Below are 25,941 nucleotides of genomic sequence, written 5' to 3' on the forward strand. Positions count from 1 at the left end.
AATGCCAGCAATGAACAATGCAACAGTGAAATTAAGAAAATAATTCCATTTACAATAGCATTGAAAAGAATAAAATACTTAGGACTATTTTTAACCAAGGAGGTACAAGACTTGTACACTGAAAACTACAAAACATCACTGACAGAAATTAAGGAAGACCTAAATAAATGGAAAGTCATCCTGTGTTCATAGACTGGAAGACTTAAAGTGTTAAGATGGCAATATTCCCAAAGAAAGTTACAGATTCAATGTAATCCCTATCAAAATTCCAGCTGGCTTTTTTGCAGAAATGGAAAAGCCAATCCTAAAATTCATGTGGAACTGTAAGGGGACCCCAAATAGCCAAAATAATCTGAAAAAGAACAAAGTTGGAGGAATTTCTGATTTCAAACTTACTACAAAGCTATAGTAATCAAAACAGTGTGGTACTGGCATAAGGATAGATACAGACCAATGGATCCAACTTGAAAGTCCAGAAATAAAGCCAAACATCTATGGTCCATTGTTTTTTCAACAAGAGTGCCAGGACCATCATGCATGGCAAGAATAGTCTTTTCAACAAAGGGTGCTGATACAACTGGATTATCCACATGCAAAGGAATGCAGTTGGATTACCTTACCCCACACCATATACAAAAATTAATTCAAACTGGATCAAAGATCTAAATATCAGCGCTAAATAAATTATAAAAGTCACAGAAGAAAACGTGAATTTTCACAACCTTAAATTTTGCAGTAGTTTCTTGGATACAACACCAAAAGCACAAACAACAAAAGAAATAAAAATAGATAAACTGGACTTCATCAAAATTAAAAGCTTTTGTGCATCAAAGGACACTATCAAGAAAGTGAAAAGAAACCTACAGAATGGGAAAAATATTTACAAATCATAAAGGTTGAGAATATATAAAGAGCTCCTATAATGCAACAACAAAAAGACATACAACCCCATTTTAAAAATGGGCAAAGAATCTGAATAGACATTTCTCCAAAGAAGATATACAAATGTCCAACAGACTTAACATCATTAGACATCAGGGAAATGCAAGTCAACATGACAGTGAGATGCCATATTACATCCATTAGGATAGCAATAATCAAAATCACAGATAATAACAAGCAACAAGTGTTGGTGAGGATGTGGAGAAATTGCAATCCTCATTCACTGATGGTAGGAATGTAAAATGGCACAGCCACTCTGGAAAACAATATGGCGGTTCCTCAAAAGGTTAAACATAGAGTTACCATAAGATTCAGTAATTCCTCTCCTAGATAGGTAATCAAGAAAAATGAAAACACATGTTCATACAAAACTTGCCCATGAATGTTCCTGGCAGCATCTTTCATAATAGACACAAGGTGAATGTCCATCAAATGATGAATGCATGAATAAAATGTGGTATATCCACACAATGCAATATTATTCGGCAATTCTGGAAAGGAATGGAGTACTGACATGCTACAACATGGAGACACCTTGAAAACATTATGCAAAGTGAAAGAAGCCAATCATAAAGGGCCTCAAATTGCATGACTCCATCTATACGAAATGTCCAGAATATGCAAAGCCATTGAGACAAAAAAAAAAAGTAGAATAATGGCTCCCTAGGTTGGGAAGTGACAGCTGAGGGGTGTGGGGTTTCTTTTTGGAGTTATGAAAACGTTCTAACGTTGATTGTGGTGAGAAATGCTGAACTCTGTGACTTTATCAAAATCACTGAATTGTGCATTTTAAATGGGTGAATTATATGGTATGTGAATTATATCTCAATACAGCTGTTAAAAAATAAAAGATGACTACACTTAAATAGCGGTTATCTTTGGGTAATGAGCCTTAGAATTATCTACTTTTTATTCCAGCTTTTCTACCAAGGGCAAGGATTACTTATATAATCGGTTAGGAAAAGTTATTTTAAAAATATCTGTTAATGTAAATGCTGGTGGTATTCTCCTTCTCTACAAAGCTGATGACATTCACACCTCAGAAAGAGTTTGATACATCCTAATGACAACTCCTTTTGGGCCAGGCTTCTCAGTTTCTCATTTCTTTGGCATACATTGACACATCTGAGATTCACAACCTCTCTGTGTTGTAAACAAGGCAAATACCTGTTTCCTTCCTGAAAGGATTTATATCCTTCTTTCTTCCTAAAAGAATTTGAGGTAACTTGCAACAAAAGAGGGTTAATAAAAGAAAAAAAAAAAAAAGAAGGAAGGTAGGAAGGAAGGAAGAAAGAGAAAGAAAAAAGAAAGAAAACCAAGTCTGCAGAGAAATGGAGCAATGGCTACAGGTGAGCTTTAAATTGAACTCTGAGTTTCCTGGCAGACAAGGCAAAAAGGGAAAGTCATGGAAGCAGCAAACCATTTCCTCAAGGGAAGCAATATTTTTCCTGGCACCATCTGATGGATGACATTTCTTATGTTGGGATTTATTTTTGTAAAAGGATTTAATGGTGTTTGGCCCAAACAATGTTTTCAAAGAAGATGCTGAAGGACATTTAACATGGTTATTTCCTAGAGTTACCTTGGCTTTTTGAGTCAAAGACACACCATCTTGGCAGATTCTGATGGAATCTAAGATCATGGGATCCAAGTTTTGATCTGGTCTAATAAGCATTTAAAAAAAATTTTTTTTAAACTGCCACCCATGATAGGAATACATTTTACATTGCTTTTATAGTACACACACACACACACACACACACACACACACACACACACACACACACATGCTGAAACAAAAACACCACCAAAAAGTATTTACCTTACTAGAATGCTTGCTGGTATTTTCTGTCTCTATTCTGTTTTATTATTTTAAATGTCTGTGGCAACATACAAATCAATTTCACCATCTGTGGTTGTAAAAACTTTGCTCTAACATGATCCAGAAATGGTATGACTTACGATATCCACTGATCATTACTGAGCATTTAATGTGTGTGGGGCACTGGGCAGAGTCTCCCTAGGATCCAGTGAGGGACACTTCTATTATTTCCATTGGACAGATGAGGAAACTGAAGCTCAGAGAAGTTAAGTAACTTGCCTGAGTCCACACAGCTAGTAAGACTATGTAGGAGCACATCAGCTCTCCTCTGTCCAGCTCAAATAACCTTGACCTTCATTTAGACTTTTAGGGCATGTTAATCTCATTTTACAGCTAAAAATCTAGAGGATCAGGAAGGTTAAGTGCCTTGCTCAAGGGCACACGGCTAGGAGTTCACATCCAGGGTTTGAACGCAGTCTTGGGACTCCAAGCCCAGGACTGCCGATGTTGGCTCCTCACACAGAACAGCTTCAAATGTCACTTTGAAACCTCTTAATTGACAAGTCTCTGGATGCCAAGAAAAGCAAATGAAGGCAACCTCAACACAAATGGCAACGGTTAAGACACAGTAAGTGCCTCCTTCATCTCCACTACCTCCCTCCTATTTGGATGGGCAAAACAAAGAGCTTTTAAAGTTGGTTTTCTAATACACCAAAGTATTACCAGTCACACTGCGGCAGGAATTTTTTTGGTCTCTTGAGACTTTTCTGTATTTTTGATAATGACAGTATATTCCTTTGATAAGGGGACATTTTAAAAATTATTTTAGGAGGAAACAGGCTGTCCTCCTGAACTTCTAGCCTCCTAGCTCTCTATACTTTTAAAATTTTCCATGTCCTAGACAAATGAGGGTTGCATCTGCAAAGACACTTAAGCTGCTCAGATCTAAATTTAGCTTGTGAGGGAGATTGCCAAGCAGCACAGCGTTGGACTGACACTCACGGAGAGAAGTCAACGCCATTAGATGGGCTGGATGGCTGCCCTTTAAACCAGGCTAACAGGCGTGAAGGAACACGTGCTTTATGCCCTCAGTGATGTAGTCAGACGTTGGGTCCTGATGGACCTGGCTTGAAACAAACACCACCAGATTTCTCCCTAGCATTTAACTCCATAAATAATATCTGCACATTGCAGCAGAATGAGGTGGTTAAGGAGGTTGGTCTCTGGAATCCAGCTGTGCGGCTCTGTCACTTTCCTGCTGTGTGACCTTGGGCACTTCGTTCAGCCTCTCTGTGCCAGTCTCCTCATCTAGAAAACAGAGACCATAGCAGTACCTACTTCAAAGGGCTATTTTAAGACTGAGTTACCACCAGTGAAGTGCTTAGAACAGGGTTTGCCTCATAGCACACAGTAAAGGTGAATAATCATTGTTATTATTTTAGAAAATATGGATAATCAAACAAAGAAAAGTAATCGCATGCTGCTCTATTTAGAAGAAGAAAAAACAAGCAAAAATCCGTCAGTTGCCTGTATTATTACCACTTCAAGAAAATCACCATTAGTATTTTGGGATTATGTTCTAGCAGACTTTTCTTTCTTTGTCCATTTACATATGTTATATATATATATATATATATATATATATATATATATATATATATATGCATTTATTTTCCCTTCATTTACTTATTTGTTAATTTTTTGAGAGTTTTGGATTGACCTTGTCCAAAGAGCATTTACCCAGGCTGGATGATTTGGGAAGGGGGTTGTGTAAGACAGATTCATTCCTTCAAACAACATCCATTTCTTGAACATTGGCCACGCGCTGGTCACTGTTCCAGGTGCTGGGGATAGAGCAGTGAACAAAACAGGCCAGAAGACAAAAACAATCCCTGCCATCACAGAACTTATATTCTAGTGGGGTGGGACAGTCCAGAAACAAAATACCTCATTAAAATCCTGGGTGATTCAAAAGAATTAAACACTTAAAAAGTTTTTAAACAGTTCTATTCATCACTTGTGAAGCAGTCGGTTCTTTTTGAGTCAGCCTGTAGTTAACGTGTTCAGATGGGGGTAAGGAGGTCCAGGGTTGGGGAGCCAGGGCGGCTGGGAAGGGCTCCCTGACAAGGCCACAGAGCCTGACGAAGGTGTGGGCTAGCTGCGGTCTGTGCTCTTCATTTTAATTTAATTTCATTTTTTTTGGTAACAGCTTTACCGAGCCCTAAGTCACATATTGTATAACTCACCCATTTAAAAAGTACAATCCAGTGTTCTTTTAGTATATTCACAGAGTTGTGCACCCGTCACCACAATCAATTTCAGAATATTTTCATCATATCCAAAGAAATCCTGCACCTCTTAGTCATCACCCCCAATACCACCTCCCACACCTCTCCCAGGCCCTAGGCAACCACTAATCTATTTTCTTTCTCTATGGATTGGCCTCTTCTGGACATTTCATATAAATGGAATCAGACCGTTCATGGTCCTTTGTGACTGGCTTCTTTCACCGAGCCCACTGCTTTCAAGATCCATCCATGTTATAGTGCATTTCAGAACTTCACTCTTGGTTTTGGCGTGATCTTCGTTACTGTATTGTTTTCCTGGAGCATTTTTGGAGAGCATGAATTCCAGCCTCCCCCCTCAGCCTACCCATTCACGGACTGACTGACGGGCAGGCTGTGAAAACACAGGGCAGAACAAGTTGTTGCCAAGATGTTCTACATCTCAGCTCTGCCACTGAGCAGCCGCGAGCCCTAGAGCAAGTTCCTTAAGCTCTGGGACAGTTTCCTTCCCTGAAAGGTGAGGGCAGTACTAGTTTCTACTCCTGCGGTTTGTCTTAGAGATCAGAAATTATCTATGGAGGGTACCCAACATGTAGGAGGCACTCAATAAATTAGGGCTCGTCTGAGGATTGCGGATCTCTGGAGACACCCAGGGTTTGGCAGCTGAGGATGTATGCCGTCCTGTGGTAGCAATAACTTCCCACTGGCCCTCACTCCGTTAACGCCAGCTTTTATTCAGAAGGAGTTACCGCTGGATGTGAGAAGCCCCAGCACAGTGGCAGGAAAGGCTCTCACTCCAAATGGATGCCTCCCACCCTCCCAAGGCATGCCACACCAGGAGAGGCAAAAAGTCATCCACAGGCCAGGACAAAATATGTGAGGGAGTGCTGATGGAAATAAAAGTTGATTTATCTGCTTTGGAAATGTTCAGCCTCAAGAGTCCTTAGGTCCAGCCTACTAGTTCAAAATAAAATTACCTGAATGGAGAAGGGGGCTTGGGCACAGCTGGGGCGTGACCTGCACATGAGCCGTGGTCATCCAGAATTTCCTTGTGGAAACACACCCAGGTGTCTGTACACACAGAGTCAGAAGGACATCCTCAGCTGCCTCCAAAGGCACATTAATAATCCGAGTCATCATCACAGGTTGTCAAATAGGGACGTGACCATATATATGCTTGGTCTGCCCAGGAGAGCTCTGGTTGATGCCTGTGGTCCCGGCTAACTCACTATTAGGACCCCATTCACTCTCACGTGTGTCCTGGCTTCAGTTACTACACAGGCAGACTATTGAAAAGGGACCGAAAAGAACCCAGAAGTGGTTGGCTTTTCATGGGCATGCTCTTTTTTTCACCTCGGGCCCACCTTGACACAGGGTTTGGAGTTTGGACATAGCCCCAAACTGATCAAATTTCACAACTTCTTCATGAGAAATGGGTGTTTTACTGAAGATTTCAGGAGGGGACAGTGAGGAACTATTACATCACACATCTATAATCAAATTTCACAAAAATCCCCTTTAAAACATTTCTATTCTTTCCCCCCCAACTCTCCTAAATTGCCAATGACCCAACCTATGCTTGGCTCTTCTGACCCTCAACTCTAAACCCCGCTCCCCTTTTACTCCTTGCACTCAGCTATCACATCCCACTTGCTCCAACAAAAGCTGAGTTTGCAGAACATCCATCATCTATTTTTCTTGCCTTCAATTATCTTAAGACCAAACTTCCAAACCCAACAAACCACTGATACCAGCAGTAGGTTTTCAAGGTCTGGATTTCCCCAACCCATAGGGTTTTTCTCTAAGGGCAGAAGATTCAACAGGAAACACAAATCAGATTTTCTGCTCTGTTGTTACAGAGATTTCCTGATGCACTCCTGTTTTTTTCAGAGAAGAAAAGGCGCAGAGAGTGCACCTAACTGGCCCATACAGCAAGGTAGCTGCAGGGTTGGGCTGGGGACTCAGATCCCCTGAATTCTAATTCAAATGAAATTGCATTAGTGACAAGAGCCTTGCAGAGGAAGGTTTTTTAATCCAAAGCTATTGCTGGGATCTTGCAGCTAATCCGTAGTATTGGGGTTTTCTACTAATAGACTAAGAATAAACCCATGTACTCACTTTCTCTGGCCTCTAGCCTGACACATTCCTGTACATTTCCCCCAGGATTGAGAACCAGGGCTGTAAGTAATTTCCTGGAATAAAAATTTTCTTTCCTTTTGTTGACAGTTTGAAAAATATTACTAAATATTACTAAAACCGGCCACCGATTGTTGCACCGGGGAACTGTTTAACACAAAGCACGGGCTATCTTATTTACTCCTCTTGGGAGCCCTCAGCCACAGGTCCTGTAACTGTCCCCATGTAACAGGAGAAAACTGAGCCTCGAGAGGACGAACCACTCGCCCATACCACACAGAGGGTAAGGGGCAGGATCCCATTTGTGTCAGACCCCAAAGCCAACATTCTTTTTTTTTTTTTTTTTTTTTTTTTTGGAGTTCCTAAGTTTATTTAAACAGTGAAAAGATTTATGGGACTACAGGGTTGGGAGAATCAATCCACAGAGCAGGGAGCAAACATCCTGGAAGGCCAGATTGTTGCCCGGAATGTGATACTTTGGCTTGAGTGCATTATCTGGCAATTACATTTCAAATGATAGGTGATCAGTAATTGAACCCATGGACTGTTCCGGATTTCTGGTGAGAAGGAAGCGTGTCCTGAAGATTTGCTGCTGAGAGAGTAACCTGAGGTTCCATGTGAGTGATTATTGCAGGGCCTTGCACGGTTCCCGGGCACTGTTAGTTTTCTCAGGCAACATTGTTAATAGCAAGAGTGACCAAATATTGAGCACTTTGTCCACCAGCAACAGCAGTTCCCATTTCCTGATCATTTACAATGAACCAGGCACGCATCCAATTCATTTACTCCTCGTAGCAACCCAGTGGAGTGGCTACTAATATGAGTATTCCCATTTTATTGCCATGGAAATTGAGTTGCAGAGAGGTTAAGCAACCTGCCCAAAGTCGCACAGCTGATAAGTGGGCAACTTAGACCCATCGGTTCCTTGAGCCTTCCAGAGGTTTGTAGAGTTATCTAGATTCTACAAAAGCATTCGGTGTCTGCCAAGAAGAGCACCCACCGAGCAATCAGACGAAGGAATGAAGCTGATGCGGTCGCAAGTGTCCCTTTGCATAGATTTAAATTTGGGATCTTGACCTTTTGGAGCAAACCTTTAAAAAAAACAGGCATCATCTTTTCTTTTACTTTTTAATCTCAGCAGAATAGTAGAGGGTCTTTCAGCATTTCAGTAGAAGGCATGTCCTAGCTGTGCAGACCAAGGAATTTTCAATGAAAGGATACAAGTGTGAAAACTGATGTCATCCAAACATCCCCACTCACTGGTGGGTCTTAAAAATAGAATTGATGAGAGTCATATTAAGCTGTGGAGTCGCCAGATTTCTTTCAATGGAATTTTTATTTCTTTTGCTGGTTATCATGGAGAGGGAACTAGGGTTTGAGGAGATGAGAAGAACAAATTAAAATGAAAATGATACCTTAGATTTATAGTTACATTTCTTCTTAAAGAGCCATGGTATTCTCAAAGCAATGACCTCACTTGGAATTATTACTTAGGCATAGTTATTATCATTTTATAAGTAGGGAAAATGAAGCAAGAAGGTTACATCACCCTTCAGAAAACCTGCAGTGGCTTGGTAGATTAAGTATTAATCGACACAACATTTTTGGATTACAGTATGGTGACTGCTATCTAAACTTACTATATGCATGTCCTTTAACCCAGTAATTCCACTTCTGAAATTATCCTATCGAGCTACTTCCACAGGTGAGCAATAATAGATTTATAAAGATGTTTGTAGAAGCACTGTTGATAACAGCCAAATATCCTACCCATTCATAGGGATTTGTCAAAGGAAAAGTATGGTACAGATCTGTCATTTTCATTGAGTCACTAAGAGTAAGGAAATAGATCTGTATTATTGACACGAAAAGATGTCAATGATATATTGTCAGGTGAAGAAAAAGAAAGTCAAAATACAGTAGCGATAATATGGGTCCAGGTTTATACATATAAATGTATACAGATAAATGGATGACGAAACCCTAGAGTCCATCACACCCAACAATGCCTGTCTTTGGAAATTGAGTCCCTGATGACTTTGACCTTTTTTGTTATGTGTTTATGCTGTTTCTTTTTTTTTTATAATTTGTAATGGGTACAAAATGATAGAGTATGCTCACTAGTCCAGAACCCTCTCTGGACCCAGGCTGGTGTATCTCCTGCAGCCAGGTCCCCTCTGATGGCAAAGCCCTTCTCTGTTCTTCATCTCAAGATGGGCAGGGATTTGGGACGGAGGGAAAGAAATACGTCCACATCTTTTTCCACTCAACCTTGGCTTCCTCTTCCAATGGAAACATCTCCCAGAAACACGGTTTTAGATTCTGCTGCCTTTGGCCTGGGGACTCTACCTCTCTCACCCCCACACCTCCCATATCCCCGAGGTCTGTGGTCATTTCCATACTAGTGTGCAGACTGGGAGACAGAGCCAGAGGCTGCCTGCTGCCCGCCTGGCATCCCTGGGACCTTGCTGGGAAGCTTTACACAGGCCAACAGGCCCTACTGGGCATACAGGTTAAGGGTGCTCGTGGCATGGGGTGGCCCCAGCCTCCTTGATACCAGGCAGATCTGGCTGTGTGACTTCATGCAAGTCAGGAATCATCTCCGGCCGAGTGTCCTCATCTGTACAATGGGGAAGTCATCTTTCTGAGAGGGCAGGCATGAGGATCACGCCTTAGGGCAGTGCCTGGCACATGGTTTATGCCCAATGAATTATAGCTCCTCCTTAGAACCAGCCATCTTTCTCTGTTCTCGGTGACACACCCAATAAGGGGGTAGGAAGGATTTGGTGTGGCCAAGATGCAGAGTTTCTTTCAAGAACATCCTTTAAGCTGGAGGAAAATCCTAAGAGGGGTATGAGTTAGGCTTTATCATTACAAGCCACACTTAAAATACCATATTTAAAATCTATAAAAGAAATGTCTCTGGTTTCCACACCCCACACACATACCAGGTGTGATGGTTAGGTTCATGTGTCAACTTGGCCAGGTGATGGTACCCAGCTGTCTGGTCAAGCAAGCACTGGCCTAACTATTGCTGTGAGGACATTTGTGGCTGGTTAATAAACCAACAGGCTGGTTTATTAAATCATCAGTCAATAGGCTGCAGCTGTGACTGATGACTCAACAAAGGGCGTGTCTTCCACATGAGAGAATGCAGTTGGCTGGATTTAATCCAATCAATGAGTTGAAGACTTTTAAGCGAGACAGACAGAGGACCTTCACTTCTTCTTCGGCTGCCCAGCGAAGCGTTTCCTAAGGAGTTTGTCAAAGTTGCCAGTTTGTTTCCTGAGGAATTCATTGAACATGTTCGTCGAAAATCCCAGTTCATTTCCTGAGGAGTTCATCGAAGTTGCCAGTTCGTTTCCTGAGGAGTTCATCGAATATTTTCATTGGAGTTGCCAGTTTGCTGACTGCCCTACAGAATTTGGACTCATGCATACCCACAGTTGTGTGAGTCACTTTTATAAATCTTATATTCATAGATACCTCTCATTGATTCTGTTTCCCTAGAGAACCCTAACTAATACAACTTGGTACCGGGAGTGGTTCTTGAGAAACAGAATCTTAAAATGGTCTTTTACAATTTGTTTTCTACTCTGATTAGATTCAAAGGCACTAATGACTCCATTTCCAATAATCAAGAGGGCACTGACAGTCCATGGCGTCAGTTGGCAAAGGAGATATGCAAAACAGCACTGTTTGATTCTCCTAATCATACTCTTGTACGAAGCAAGGCTCTGGGTGACAGTGTTTTCGACACCTTCACAGAGTTTTGCAGAGTTAAGAGGTATAATGATGCTGGCTGGCTGCTCTTAGATACACTGGATAAAGTTCTAAGAGAAAGGGACGAGCTAAAGTCTTCAAATTTAAAACTTAAACACTGTATGACAGATGTAAAGTTTTCTATGTGTGCCCTGAAAGAAAATCTTATTTCCTGTGCCTGCAGACTTCAGATTTCTGAAAACCAGACACAGACTCTCATTGTGGGAGTATCAGATTTACAACGTAAACTAAAGTCTCAACCTCTCAGGCTCTCTGCTATTAACGTAAAGGCATTGATTGGAAAAGAATGGGATCCCGAAACTTGGGATGGGGACATATGGATTGGTAATAATGGCAGTGAGGACATTGGAACCCCAGATTCTGCTGAATCATTATTAGATTTACCTGTAGGGGGCTGTTCTGAGGAAACAGCTTCCCCACCTCCAGTCTGCCCTAAGGAACCTGCCATCCAACCTCCACCTAAAGAAATTAACCCTTCAGTGCCTGCTAATCCTGTAATCACCTCCCCTGAGGAAGCAGCCCTCACTCCTCTGTCTGGAGAGATTAATCCTGTTTTAAGAGATGAAAATGCAACAGACTGTCCTGAGGTAAATGGCTTGAGGGATAATTCTAACTCTTTTCATGACCCACCCCCACCACCAGTCTTTGCTTCAAGACCTAAAACTAGACTAAAGTCCCAGCAGGCCCCAAAGGGTGAGGTACAAAGTGTGACCCATGAATAAGTACTCTATACTCCAAAAGAACTATATCAGTTTTCCAATTTATACAGACAGAAACCAGGGGAATATGTGTGGGAATGGATATTAAGGGTGTGGGATAATGGTAGAAGGAATATAAGGTTGGATCAGGCTGAATTTACTGATACGGGATCATTAAGCAGAGATTCTGCATTCAGTGTTGTAGCTCGAGGGGTTAGAAAGGGCATTTGTTTGGGTGGTTGGCTGAAACATGGATCAAAAGGTGGCAGGCATTACTGGAGGCTGAAATGCCAGAACTGTCCTGGTATAACGTGGAGGAGGGGATTCAAAGGCTTAGCGAGACTGGAATGTTAGAATGGATTTATCATGAAGACCTGCTCACACACCCCTGGAATGTCCAGAGGACACACCTTTTACCAGGACTGTGAGGAATAAATTTGTGAGACTAGCTCCATCATCCTTGAAGAGCTCTGTAGTTGCCCTTCTCTGTAGGTCAGATACTACTGTAGGAACTGCTGTCACTGAGCTGGAATCCTTAAACACAATGGGGATAGAGTTGGCAGAAGCCAAGTGGCTGCAGTTAATCGCCACAGACAAGGTGGGCGTGGCTACCATAATGGAAAATAGGCTCAAGGCAGCAGTAAAAATAATCTGACTTGCTGAGACTTATGGTGTTGGCTAGTAGATCATGAAGTACCAAGTAGTAAAATAGATGGGCAATCGACTAAATTCTTGTTTGAAATGTATAGGCAGAAGAATCCTAGGTCAAGTGAAAAAAATACTCCCCTGAATTACAAAAACAGAGTCACAGCCCCTTAATCAATTCCCAGACTTGAGACAGTTTAGAGATCCAGAGCCCTCTGAATGAAGGGAAGGCTGGGTACCCTTGGGGAAGGACCCTGTTACACTGCCAAAAATTTATACTGTTAATCTTCCTTCCAGCCTTCCCCAGGGGGACCTACAGCCTTTTACCAGAGTAACTATGCATTGGGGAAAAGGAAATGATCAGATATTTCGTGGATTATTAGACACTGGTTCAGAAGTGACATTAATTCCAGGAGACCCAAAATGTCACTCTGGTCCACCAGTCAGAGTTGGGGCTTATGGAGGTCAGGTGATCGATGGAGTTTTAGCTCAGGTCTGACTCACAGTGGGTCCAGTAGGTCCCTGGACCCATTCTGTGGTTATTTCCCCAGTGCCAGAATGCATAATTGGAATGGACATACTCAGCAACTGGCAAAATCCTCACATCGGTTCCCTGACTCGTGGAGTGAGGGCTATTGTGGGAAAGGCCAAGTGGAAGCCACTAGAACTGCCCCTGCCTAGAAAAATAGTAAACCAGAAGCAATACCAGATTCCTGGAGGGATTGCAGAGATTAATGCCACTCTTAAGGACTTGAAGGATGCAAGGGTGGGGATTCCCACCAAATCCCCTTTCAACTCTCCTATTTGGCCTGTGCAGAAAACAGATGGGTCTTGGAGGATGACAGTGGATTATTGTAAACTTAACCAGGTGGTGACTCCAATTGCAGCTGCTGTTGGAGCAAATCAACACATCCTCTGGTACCTGGTATGCAGCTATTGAGCTGGCAAATGCTTTTTTCTCAATTACTGTTAGTAAGGACCACCAGAAACAGTTTGCATTCAGCTGGCAAGCCAGCAGTTTACATTCACTGTGCTACCTCAGGGTTATATCAACTCTCCAGCCCTATGTCATAATATTGTCTGCAGGGATCTTGGTCATTTCTCCCTCCCACAAGACATCACACTGGTCCATTACATTGATGATATCATGTTGACTGGACTTAGTGAGCAAGAAGTAGCAACTACTCTAGATTTGTTGGTAAGGTATTTGCATGGCAGAGGATGGGAGATAAATCCAACAAAAATACAGCGGCCTTCCACCTCAGTAAAATTTCTAGGTGTCCAGTGGTGTGGGGCCTGCTGAGATATTCCTTCTGAGGTAAAGGATAAGCTGTTGCATCTGGCCCCTCCTATGACCAAAAAAGAGGCATGATGCTTAGTTGGCCTCTTTGGATTTTGGAGACAACATATTCCTCATTTTGGTGTGCTACTCCAGCCCATTTACCGAGTGACCAGAAAAGCTTCTAGTTTTGAGTGGGGACCAGAACAAGATGAGGCTCTGTGACAGGTCCAGGCTGCTGTGCAAGCTGCTCTGCCGCTTGGACCATATGATCCAGCTGATCCAATGGTGCTGTAAGTGTCGGTGGCAAATAGAGATGCTGTTTAGAGCCTTTGGCAGGCTCCTATAGGAGAATCACAATGCAGGCCCTTAGGATTTTGGAGTAAAGCTTTACCATCCTCTGCAGATAACTACACTCCATTTGAGAAACAGCTATTGGCCTGCTACTGGGCCTTAGTAGAGACAGAATGCTTAACCATGGGCCACCAAATTACCATGAGACCTGAGTTATCTATCATGAGCTGGGTGTTGTCCCACCCACCAATTCATAAAGTTGGGAGTGCACAGCAGCACTCCATCATAAATTGGAAATGGTATATACAAGAAAGAGCTCGAGTGGGTCCTGAAGGTACAAGTAAGTTACATGAGAAGTGGCCCAAATGTCCATGGCCCCCAGTCCTTCCACCTTACCTTCTCTTTCCCAGCCCACAGCTATGGCATCTTGGGGAGTTCCTTACAATCAATTGACCGAGGAAGAGAAAACTCGGGCCTGGTTTACACGTGTCTGCACGATATGCAGGCACCACCCAAAAGTGGACAGCTGTAGCTCTGCAGCCCCTTTCTGGGATGTCCCTGAAGGACACTGGTGAGGGGAAATCCTCCCAGTGGGCAGAACTTCGAGCAGTGCACCTGGTTGTTCACTTTGCTTGGAAGGAGAACTAGCCAGAGGTGCATCTGTATACTGATTCATGGGCTGTTGCTAATGGTTTGGCTGGATGGTCAGTGACTTGGAAAGAACATGATTGGAAGATTGGTGACAAAGAAGTCTGGGGAAGGGGTATGTGGATAGACCTTTCTGAGTGGGCAAAAAACATGAAGATATTTGTGTTCCATGTGAATGCTCACCAGAGGGTGACTTCAGCAGAAGAAGATTTTAATAACCAAGTGGAGAAAATGGCCCATTTGGTGGATACCAATCAGCCTCTTTCCCCAGCAACTCCTGTCATTGCCCAATGGGCTCATGAACAAAGTGGTCATGGTGGTAGGGATGGAAGTTATACATGGGCTCAGCTACATGGACTTCCACTCACCAAGGCTGACCTGGCCCCAGTCACTGCTGAGTGCCCAATCTGTCAGCAGCAGAGACCCACACTCAGTCCCCGATATGGCACCATTCCTCAAAGTGATCAGCCTGCTACCTGGTGGCAAGTTGATTACATTGGACCACTTCCATCATGGAAGGGGCAGCGATTTGTTCTTACTGGAATAGACACATACTCCGGATATGGGTTTGCCTTCCCTGCACGACATGCTTCTGCCAAAACTACCATCCATGGACTTACAGAATGCCTTATCCACCCTCATGGTATTCCACACAGCATTGCTTCGGACCAAGGAACCCACTTCACAGCAAATGAAGTGAGGGAATGGGCACATGCTCATGGAATTCTCTGGTCTTACCATGTTCCCCATCATCCAGAGGCAGCTGGGATGACAGAACGGTGGAATGGCCTGTTGAAGACTCAATTACGGCGCCAACTAGGTGGCAATACCTTGCAGGGCTGGGGCAGTGTTCTCCAGGAGGCTGTGTATGCTCTGAATCAGCGTCCACTCTATGGTGCTGTTTCTCCCATAGCCAGGATTCATGGGTCCAGGAATTAAGGGATGGAAACAGGAGTGGCACCACTCACTATCACTCCTAGTGATCCACTAGGTAAATTTTTGCTTCCTGTCCCTGCAAGCTTAAGCTCTGCTGGGTCTACAAGTCTTTGTTCCAAAAAGAGGAGTGCTTCTACCAGGAAAACACTTCCATTGAACTGGAAGTTAAGACTGCCACCTGACCACTTTGGGCTTCTTATGCCTCTGAATCAACAGGCAAGGAAGGGGATTACTGTACTGGCTGGGGTGATTAATCCTGACTATCCAGGGGAAACAGCACTGCTGGAATACAGGAGATCCCCTAGGGCATCTCTTAGTACTACCATGCCCTGTGATTAAAGTCAATGGAAAACGGCAACAACCCAATCCAGGCAGGACTACCAAAGGCCAAGAAACTTCAGGAATGAAGGTTTGGGTCACCCCACCAGGCAAAGAACCACGGCTAGCTGAAGTGCTTGCTGAGGGTAAAGGGAACACAGAATGGGTAGTGGAAGAAGGTAGTGATAAATATGAACTACGGCCACATGACCAGTTACAGAAACAAGGACTATGATGGCATGAATATTTCCTCCTTGTTTTGTTATGAGTATGCTTGTATTTGTCTGTAAAGCAAATATCTTTGCTTCCTTCTCTGTCTTATCCCCTTATCATATGGCATAAGCTGTACTGTTCATTTTGCTGTATTTAAGCTAAAGGAAATCAATTTTAAGAGTTAATGTCACCCAAGGACTTGCACCCTATTCTGGAGAGATTTAGTGCATTTCCAGTTGTACGCTGCACAGTGGAGTACTGTTAGGTGAGATATATGTCTGTTATTGTTCTCTACTTAGAGATAAAGTATGGTTTTAGGTGATGTGTATAACTGCTAAGTTGACAAGGGGTGGACTGTGATGGTTAGGTTCATGTGTCTACTTGGCCAGGTGATGGTACCCAGCTGTCTGGTCAAGCAAGCACTGGCCTAACTATTGCTGCAAGGACATTTGTGGCTGGTTAATTAAACATCAGTCAATTGACTGCAGCTGTGACTGATGACTCAACAAAGGGCATGTCTTCCACAATGAGAGAATGCAGTTGGATGGATTTAATCCAATCAATGAGTTGAAGACTTTTAAGCAAGACAGATAGAGGACCTTCACTTCTTCTTCGGCTGCCCAGCGAAGCGTTTCCTAAGGAGTTCGTCAAAGTTGCCAGTTTGTTCCTGAGGAGTTCACTGAACATGTTCGTCGAAGATCCCCCTTCATTTCCTGAGGAGTTCATCGAAGTTGCCAGTTCATTTCCTGAGGTGTTCATCAGACATCTTCATTGGAGTTGCCAGTTTGCTGACTGCCCTACAGAATTTGGACTCATGCTTACCCACAGTTGCATGAGTCACTTTTATAAATCTTATAGTCATAGATATCTCTCATTGATTCTGTTTCCCTAGAGAACCCTAACTAATACACCAGGCTCTCATCTTTTCCCTCTAGAAGCAAAAATGGTTCTAGGAAACTCATTATATTTAAGGAAAGGATGGTGCTCAGTGTTTATACAGTGTCCTTTTTGTGAGAGAGAAGATCTCAGCTCCAGGAACAAGTGCTTCCAAGAAACTTTTATTAATCTTGAGGACACAGCACACCATGTAATGAACCTATTTCCTTTATTGCTGTGGCTTCCAGGAATCTCAAAGCCATATGTCTATTTACTGTAGGAACATTTTTGAGGCCATTATTCATATTGTGTAATGTATTAGGGAAGAGCCCAGGATTTCCAGAACGACTTGTGCACACAGTGAATTAGGTAACAGATCCTATTTGCCCTTTGCTTTATCTCTAGAAATCTCTAGCAAGTAAAATCTTTGGAGTAAGCATTTTTTCACACTGTAGCTAATGGCTTTATTTTTTCCCTACCCTTAATTTTTCCTTAACCTGATACCACATTTATTTAAGAATATTATCTTGTATGTATTTCTGTGAGCTACTACAAATTACCTTTGTAATGAGGTAGGGAATAAAAGGTAAGCAAACAAAGAGTTAACAATATATTGCCATTGGTAGTCAACCACTCTCCTTCTCTTCAAAACATCAGGAAGAAGTGATAATAATTTAATTGAAGAGTATATATTTAATAGAATACACATACACTCACATGTCTGAGAAATGTAAGCTGATGTTATGAGAACAATTTCTATAGTTTTTCCTTACTCATACTAGATTTCCAAATAAAATATGGATATTCAATTACAAAACACACTTGAAAATAATTACTGACTATATGATATTAAAAATATGCTATTAATCAAGAAGAGATTTTTTACCACATGTCAAAAATGACTTAGGTATCTTTCTTTGGATTATGTGGGCTGCAATTATTATCGCACACATGTTAAAATAATTCATGCAACTGTCCCAATGACTAGAGACTAGCGGATAACTTCACACCATCTCTGTCCCAGGAGAAAATGCCATTAGGGACAGCCTCTGACTCAGGGTAACATGAGACGGGCCAACCCCGCCCGACAGCTGATGCTTCTCTCCCTCAGACCTCCTGGCTGCACCAAGGTTGCTCCAAAAACTGAACTTGGAAAGCTGCATCTAGGATGTAAATGCTAGAAGACAATATGGATAAAATGATATCCCCTTAAAATTAAAAAAAACAGATTATGTTTGTCTGCTGGATTTGTACACCGATAAATTTGCTTTTCTAATGAGTTTGAAAAATCTTTTTCTATTGCAATCACTCCAATATTTTTTATTGCAAGTCACAAGAACTCACATGTGCTTAACATCCTTTCTCAAATTGCTTCATCAGAGGTCCCTGGGGTTGAATTATGGTATCATTTTGGTTGGGGTGATACCATACTTTCTAAACCTCCACACTACCCAGATTCAAAAAGTTTACATTAGGAAGAAATTCTGTAGGCAGGAGCTTAACAAAAGAAGTCAGCATCATGACACTTTAGGGGAACAAGTTCTACTCCACTTGGTGAACAGCAAGTCATTCCTTGACACGATCCCACCCCTAACTGGAGGCTTTAGTTATCACAGATACAAACAGCAAGAACCCAGAAGTCCAGATGGTGAAAAATTGTATATTGTGTTCTGGAGAATTTCTGAATGGTTTGAGTCTGATGGTAGACTCCCAAGGAGTGCCTTGTCACTCTTGCTGTCCAGAGAAAGAGAATGCCTGGGTCCAAGTACCAGACCAGTCGCTGGCCGGTGACCTTGGGCAAATCCCCCCACTTTCCTAGGCCTCTATGTTTTCATCTGTGAAATGAAGCCCAGAGCATCATCCATGAACTATTTATGCCAGGCTCTGGGCTAGGTATGGGGGTAACATGGTGAATAAGACAAACACAGTCCCTGCATGGAGTCCCACAGGGAGCTTAGAGTCTAGTGGAGAAATCCATACACAGATATTGTAAGACTAATAGTGATGAAAACTGACATTTATGAGAACCATGTGCCAGGACTTGTTCTAAATATCATCTCTTGTAATTCTCTAACAACCGTATGAGACAAGTACTATTAGTCCCATTATACGCATGGGAAAACTGAGGCTTAGTGAAGTGAACAAGAACAGGATCACATGGATAGAAGGACTAGAGTTAGGATTCCAAGGGCAGGTCTGGCCAGTTCCAAATCCTGGTCTGGTCTTGGCTGTGCTGATGTCCTTCTTAACTGACCATAAATCAGAGCCCAGCCTTTGGAATCGCCTTTTCTCCTTTTGCGCCTGAGGACCATTCACAGCCTCAGCGTAAATGTGAATTCATCCAGTGGTCCGCAGGTGGGCACTAACTGAAGATCCCATCCTGTATGGAAAGCCCTTGGAAGGTGGCAGCCCGAGGTTCAAGGGGGGAGCAAGCAGCGGGTGGCCCAGATGGGAATGCTCTCCCTGGCCACTCTGCTGCGGGCAGGATGAGGGGTGACACCCGTTAAATCCAGCCTGCTCTCCCTGCTGCTTAACAAGCCCAATCAGTCAATCCACTGCAAATCAACTCAAAAGAAGAAAAAACAGAAATAAATAGGCCTCTGCACTTTCCTTGACCTTTAAACTGATTACGGCCTTGATTGTCTTCCAATTTGGAAGTGAAATAAAAGGCAATTGAAGGTGGGAGAGAGCCTGTGCTGAGCCTGCCAAATACCAACAGCTCAACTGATTTTTTTTTTTTTTTGATTAACAAATTCTTTATTGTGAACGGTAACAAGCAGTTTGTGATCTAATGATCCAGCAACTGCACATTTTTAAATATATTTTTTTTATTAGAGAAGTTTTAGGTTTACAGAAAAATCATGCAGAAAAGACAGAGTTCTCATATAGTCCCCCACCTATAAACATTTTGCATTAGTGTGGTACATTTGTTACAACTGATGAAAGAATATTACTATAATTGTTCTATTAACTATAGACCATAGATTATATTAGGGTTCACTGTGTTGTAGGGTCCTGTGGTTTTTTATCTTTCTAATTTTTATTCTAGTAACATACACACAACCTAATATTTCCCCTTTTAAGCACATTTAAATATGTAATTCAATGCTGTTAATTATGTTCACAGTGTTGTGTTACCATCACCACCATCTATTACCAAAACTTTTCCATCACCCAAAACAGAAATTCTGTACCAATTAAGCATAACACCCCGTTCCCTACCCCCTACCCTGGCCTCTGGTACCCCATACTCTAGTTTATGTCCCTATGAATTTGCTTATATGAATTATTTCATATCAGAGAGATCATATAATATTTGTCCTTTTGTGTGTGTGGCTTATTTCACTCAACATAATGTCTTCAAGTTCCATCCATGTTGTCATATGTATCAGAATTTCATTTCTTTTATGGCTGAATAATATTGCGTTGTATGTATATATCACATTTTGTTTATCAGTTCTTCTGTTGATGAACACTTGGGTTGCGTCCATCTTTTGGCAATTGTGAATGATGTCACCATGAACGTCAGTGTGCAAATATCTGAAATGTCCTCGCTTTCAGTTCTTTTGGGTCTATACTTAGACGTGGGATTGCTGGGTCATGTGTAATTCTATACTTAACTTTCTGAGGAACTGCCAAACTGTCTTCCACAGTGGCTGCACCATTTTACATTCCCACCAACAATGAACAAGTGATTCCATTTCTCCACATCGTCTCTAACACCTGTTTTTTCTCTCTCTCTTTTTTTAAATAGTTTCTATTCTATTGAGGGTGAAATTGAGTATCATTGTGGTTTTTATTTGCATTTCCCTAAAGGCCAATGATACTGAACATCTCGTGACGTGCTTTTTGCCATTGTATACCTGCTTTGAAGAAATGTCTTTTCAAGTCTTCTCCCTATTTTTGTATTGGGTTGTTTAACTTTTTGTTGTTGAGTTGCAGATTTCTTTATATATTCTGGACATTAAACCCTTGTCAGATATGTGCTTTCCAAATATTTTCTCCCATTCTGTAAGTTGTCTTTTTACTTTCATGATGAAGTCCTTTGATGCACAAAATTTTTTAATTTTGATGAGGTCCCATTTATCTATTTTTTTCTGTAGTTGCTCATGCTTTAGGTGTAAAGTGTAAGAAACCATTGACTAACACAAGATCCTTAAGATGCTTCCCTGTGTTTTCTTCTAGGAATTTTATAATTTTGGTTCTTATATTTAGGTTTTTGATCCATTTGAATTGAGTTTTTATGTGGCATGAGGTAAGGATCTGCCTTCATTCTTTTGCATATGGCTGTCCAGTTTTCCCAACACCATTTATTAAAAAGACTATTCTTTGCCAATTGAGTGAACTTGGCATCCTTGTGAAAATTAGTTGATAACAGATATGAGGGTTTATTTCTGAAATCTTAATTTTGATTCCATTGGTCTATAATTGTCTGCCCTTGTGCCAGTACCAGGTTGTTTTGGTTACTGTTGCTTGGTAATACGTTTTAAAATTGGGAAGTGTGAGGCCTCTAACTGCATTCTTCCTTTTCAAGATGTTTAGACTATTTGGGGCCCCTTACTCTTCCATATAAATTTGATGATTGGCTTTTCCACTTCTGCAAAGACGGATGTTGGAATTTGATTGGGATTGCACTGAATTTGTAAATCGCTTTGGGTAGAACTGACATCTGAACAATATTTAGTCTTCTAATCCACGAAACGGAATGTCCTTTCATGTATTTAGGTTTTCTTGCCTTCTTTTAGCAATGTTTTGTAGTTTTCCATGTACATCTAGATATTTGATTCATTTAGTTGCTATCGTAAATGGAACTTTTTTCTTGATTTCCTCTTCAAATTGTTCATTATTAATTTATAGAAACACTACTGATTTCAGCACATTGATCTTGCACCCAACCACTTTGCTGATCTAGCTTATTAGCTCTAGTAGCTTTGTTGTGGATTTTTCAGGATTTTCTATACGTAGGAATACGTCATCTGCAAATAGTGGAAGTTTATTTCTTCCTTTCCAATTTGGATGCCTTTATTTCTTCTTCTTGCTTAATTGCTCTGACTAGAACTTCCAGTATGATACTGAATAACAATGGTGACAGTGGACATCTCTGTCTTGTTCCTGATCTTAGAGGGAAAGTTTTCCGTCTTTCACCACTGACTATGATGTTAACAGAGAGTTTTTCATATATGCCCTTTATCATGTAAGGAAGCTTCTTATCATTTCTAGTTTTCTGAATTTTTTTTATCATGAAGGGTGCTGGATTTTTCAAATGACTTTTTTGCTCCAATTGAGATGATCATATGGCTATTACCCTTCGTTCTGTTAATGTGATATATTACATTAATTGATTTTTGTGTGTATTGAACCAATCTTGCATACGTGGAATAAATCCCACTTTATCATGGTATATTATTCTTTCAGTGTGCTGTTGGCTTTGGTTTGCTGGTATCTTGTTGAAGATTTTTGCACCTATGTTCTTTAGGGATATTGGTCTGTAATTTTCTTTTCTTGTGGTATCTTTATCTGGCTTTGGTATTAGGGTGAATTTTTGGCCTCATAGAATGAGTTAAGGAGTATTCCCTCCTCTTCAATTTTTTGGAAGAGTCTAAGCAGGATTGGTGTGTTAATTCTTCTTGGAATAATTGGTAAATTCACTTTGAAGCCAACTTTTTTGTTGTTGGGAGATTTTTGATTACTGATTCAATCTCTTGTTATCGGTCTGTGGAGATCTCCTATTTTTTCTTGAGTCAAAATAGGTAGTTTGTGCATTTCTAGGAATTTGTCCATTTCATCTAGATTATCTAATGTGTTAATATACAGCTGTTTGTCATATCCACTTATTATCCTTTTTAGTTCTGTGGGGTCAGTAGTAATGTACTCCTTTCATTTCCAATTTGTTATTTGTGCCCTCTCTGTTTTTTTTTTTTTTATCATCATTTTATTGAGATATATTCACATACCACACAGTCATACAAAACAAATCATACTTTCGATTGTTTACAGTACCATTACATAGCTGTACATTCATCACCTAAATCAATCCCTGACACCTTCATTAGCACACACACAAAAATAACAAGAATAATAATTAGAGTGAAAAAGAGCAATTGAAGTAAAAAAGAACACTGGGTACCTTTGTCTGTTTGTTTTCTTCCCCTATTTTTCTACTCATCCATCCATAAACTAGACAAAGTGGAGTGTGGTCCTTATGGCTTTCCCAATCCCATTGTCACCCCTCATAAGCTACATTTTTATACAACTGTCTTCGAGATTCATGGGTTCTGGGTTGTAGTTTGATAGTTTCAGGTATCCACCACCAGCTACCCCAATTCTTTAGAACCTAAAAAGGGTTGTCTAAAGTGTGCGTAAGAGTGCCCATCAGAGTGACCTCTCGGCTCGTTTTGGAATCTCTCTGCCACTGAAGCTTATTTCATTTCCTTTCACATCCCCCTTTTGGTCAAGAAGATGTTCTCCGTCCCACGATGCCGGGTCTACATTCCTCCCCGGGAGTCATATTCTACGTTGCCAAGGAGATTCACTTCCCTGGGTGTCTGATCCCACGTAGGGGGGGAGGGCAGTGATTTCACCTTTCAAGTTGGCTTAGCCAGAGAGAGAGGGCCACATCTGAGCAACAAAGAGGCATTCAGGAGGAGACTCTTAGTGTGCCCTCTCTGTTTTATTCTTTGTCAGTCTAGCTAAAATTTTGTTGATTTCTTGATCTTTTAAAAGAACCAATTTTTGGTTTCGTTGATTCTCTGTTTTTTTAATCCTCTATTTCTTTTATCTCTGCTGTATTCTTGTTATTTCCTTCCTTCTCTTCATATTGAGTTTAGTTTACTCTTTTTTTCCCCCTGTATCCTCCAGTTGTGAGGTTAGGTCTCTGACTTGCAATCTTTCTTCTTTTTTAAAGAAAGCATTTAGAGCTATAAATTTCCCTCTCAACACTTCCTTTGCAGCATCTCTTATGATTTGGAATGTTGTGCTTTCATTTTCCTTTGCCTCAGATATTTCCTAATTTCCCATGTGATTTCTTTTTTTACTCTGGTTGTTCAAAAAGTTGTTTAATTTCCACATATTTGTGCATTTTCCAGTTCTCCCTCTGTAATGGATTTTTAGCTTCATCCCTTGTGGTCAGAGAAGATACAATGTATAATGTCAATGTTTTTAAAATTTATTGAGATGCATTTTGTGACCTCACATATGGTCTATACAGGAGAATTATCCAGGTACACTAGAGAAGAATATGTATTGTGCTGCTGGTAGCTGAAGTGCTCTACAATTGTCTATTAGGTCTAATTGGTTTAGAGTATTGTTCAAGTTTTCTATTTCCTTATGGATCTTCTGCTAGATGTTCTAACCGTTATTGAAAGAGGTATATGAAGTCTCCTACGAAAATGTAGAACCATCTATTTCTCCCTTCAAATCTAGCAATATTTGCTTCATATATTTTGGGGCTCTGCTGTTAGGTGAATATATGTTTATTATCATTATGTCTTCTTGTTAAATTGACCCCTTTAGCATTACATAGTGACCTTCTTGGTCCCTTGTAACAGTTTTTGACTTAAAATGTATTTTATCTGATATTAGTACAGCTACCCCAGCTCTCTTTTGGTTCCTATTTGCATGGTATATATTTTTTCCATCCTTTCACTTTCAGCCTACACGTGTCTTTGAAGTTAAGGTGAGTCCCTCGTAAACAGCATGTAGCTGGGTCATGCTTTTTATCTATTCTGCCAAACTCTGTCTTTTGACTGGAGAGTTTAATCCATTTACATTTAAAGTAACTACAGATAATGGAGGACTTTCTTCTGCCATTTTGCTATTTGTTCTTTGTAAGTCTTGGACCTTTTTTGTCCTTTAATTCTTCCATTAATGCACAGGCTGGATCCACACTGTGCTGGGGGAGGAGGGGGATCAGCAAGGACACCATGAGTTTCTTCTACCATTTTTAAAGCTGTGTGTGTGTGTGTGTGTGTGTGTGTGTGTGTGTGTATTTTTTAATTCAGCACTTGCCCCATAACTGCAACTCTTAAAAACTGTTTTCTAGAGTGTTGAGGAAGATGACTCTGCCAGGTTTTGTTAGTTGTTGAGAGATTCTGTAGGGGAATAGCACCCTGGAGCACCTTATGCCACCATCTTGGTGAACAAGAAGCCCCAGTTATGCACTTTTGACAGGAATAGTGCATAAGCAGAAGTGGTATTTTGTCCTCAGTGCAGCATATCAGGAGGCACATGATGTCAACTTATCCTGTATTGGAGATAATAATTTTGAATGCTTGGTTAAGGTGGGTTTTCCAGCTGTCTCTTCTGAAAATTACTATTTATCCCTTTGTAATTTGTCACTAATTTGTGGGGAGATACGTTGAGACTCTAAATATAACTTTCAACAAACTTAAATATAGCCTCAATAAACTTTCACTCAATAGTTTTAGCATCTATTGACATTTTTTTTGCCTGAATCAATTAACTAATATGGCTACAAAATCATGAGTTTTTAATTTCATATTCCTTCTAAATGTATTAGTTTGCATTCTAATATAAGGAAAAGCTTTCCCTTCTTATTTATTTGCTCATTTATTTCTTTAATTTTTTTTGTATCCTTATGGACATTTGGATTTTTATTTTAGCCAATGAGTTATAATTCATTACTGTCAGTGCTAATTTTGATGCTTAAATTATCCCATAATTACCATGAGACTCCTCTCAAGCTGGAGCCTGTATTATTTTCCCATGTCCTCATCAATTTTTTGAGCTGTCTTTATTTTCTGGCACAAGATGTTCTAGGCTTATCTTGTACTTTCCTTGTCCCAGCCCTGGAATCAGTCATTTCTTCAGTGAACCCCAATTCCTGGAGAGGTAGGAGTATTTGTTACTTCTAGATTTTTCACTCAATAGCATTGGTGTCTTTAACAGCTCCCCAGATTATTCAAATGCACAGGCAACACTGAGAACCACTGGCTTATGGAGGAGCCCAATTGTCACTTCAGTGGGATGGACTGTGGGATGCAACTGGAGAGAAGAAACTGTAGATGTCATGGGGTAGTGGCCCAATGCAGTTATGTTTCAAAACAT

The 25,941-nt window shown here is 41.0% G+C and overlaps 1 protein-coding gene across 6 annotated transcripts in view; it reads right to left on the minus strand.

Annotated features, from left to right (window-relative positions):
• IQCK (IQ motif containing K) overlaps nt 1–25,941 on the minus strand; it is a 145,515-nt gene that overhangs the window by 22,068 nt on the left and 97,506 nt on the right. The window contains exon 8 of one of the 6 annotated variants that reach the window (XM_037814363.1): nt 24,657–25,117. The exons of 4 other annotated variants lie outside the window; for them this stretch is intronic. In XM_037814363.1, coding sequence (XP_037670291.1) covers nt 25,091–25,117 — 27 coding nt within the window. In that variant the 3' untranslated portion in view covers nt 24,657–25,090. Of the gene's footprint in view, nt 1–24,656; nt 25,118–25,941 lie in introns of those variants that run through there. One more of the 6 variants, XM_037814361.1, reaches the window with a different exon arrangement.

This window comes from Choloepus didactylus, chromosome 21 (genome assembly GCF_015220235.1).
Source record: "Choloepus didactylus isolate mChoDid1 chromosome 21, mChoDid1.pri, whole genome shotgun sequence".
NCBI lineage: Eukaryota > Metazoa > Chordata > Mammalia > Pilosa > Megalonychidae > Choloepus > Choloepus didactylus.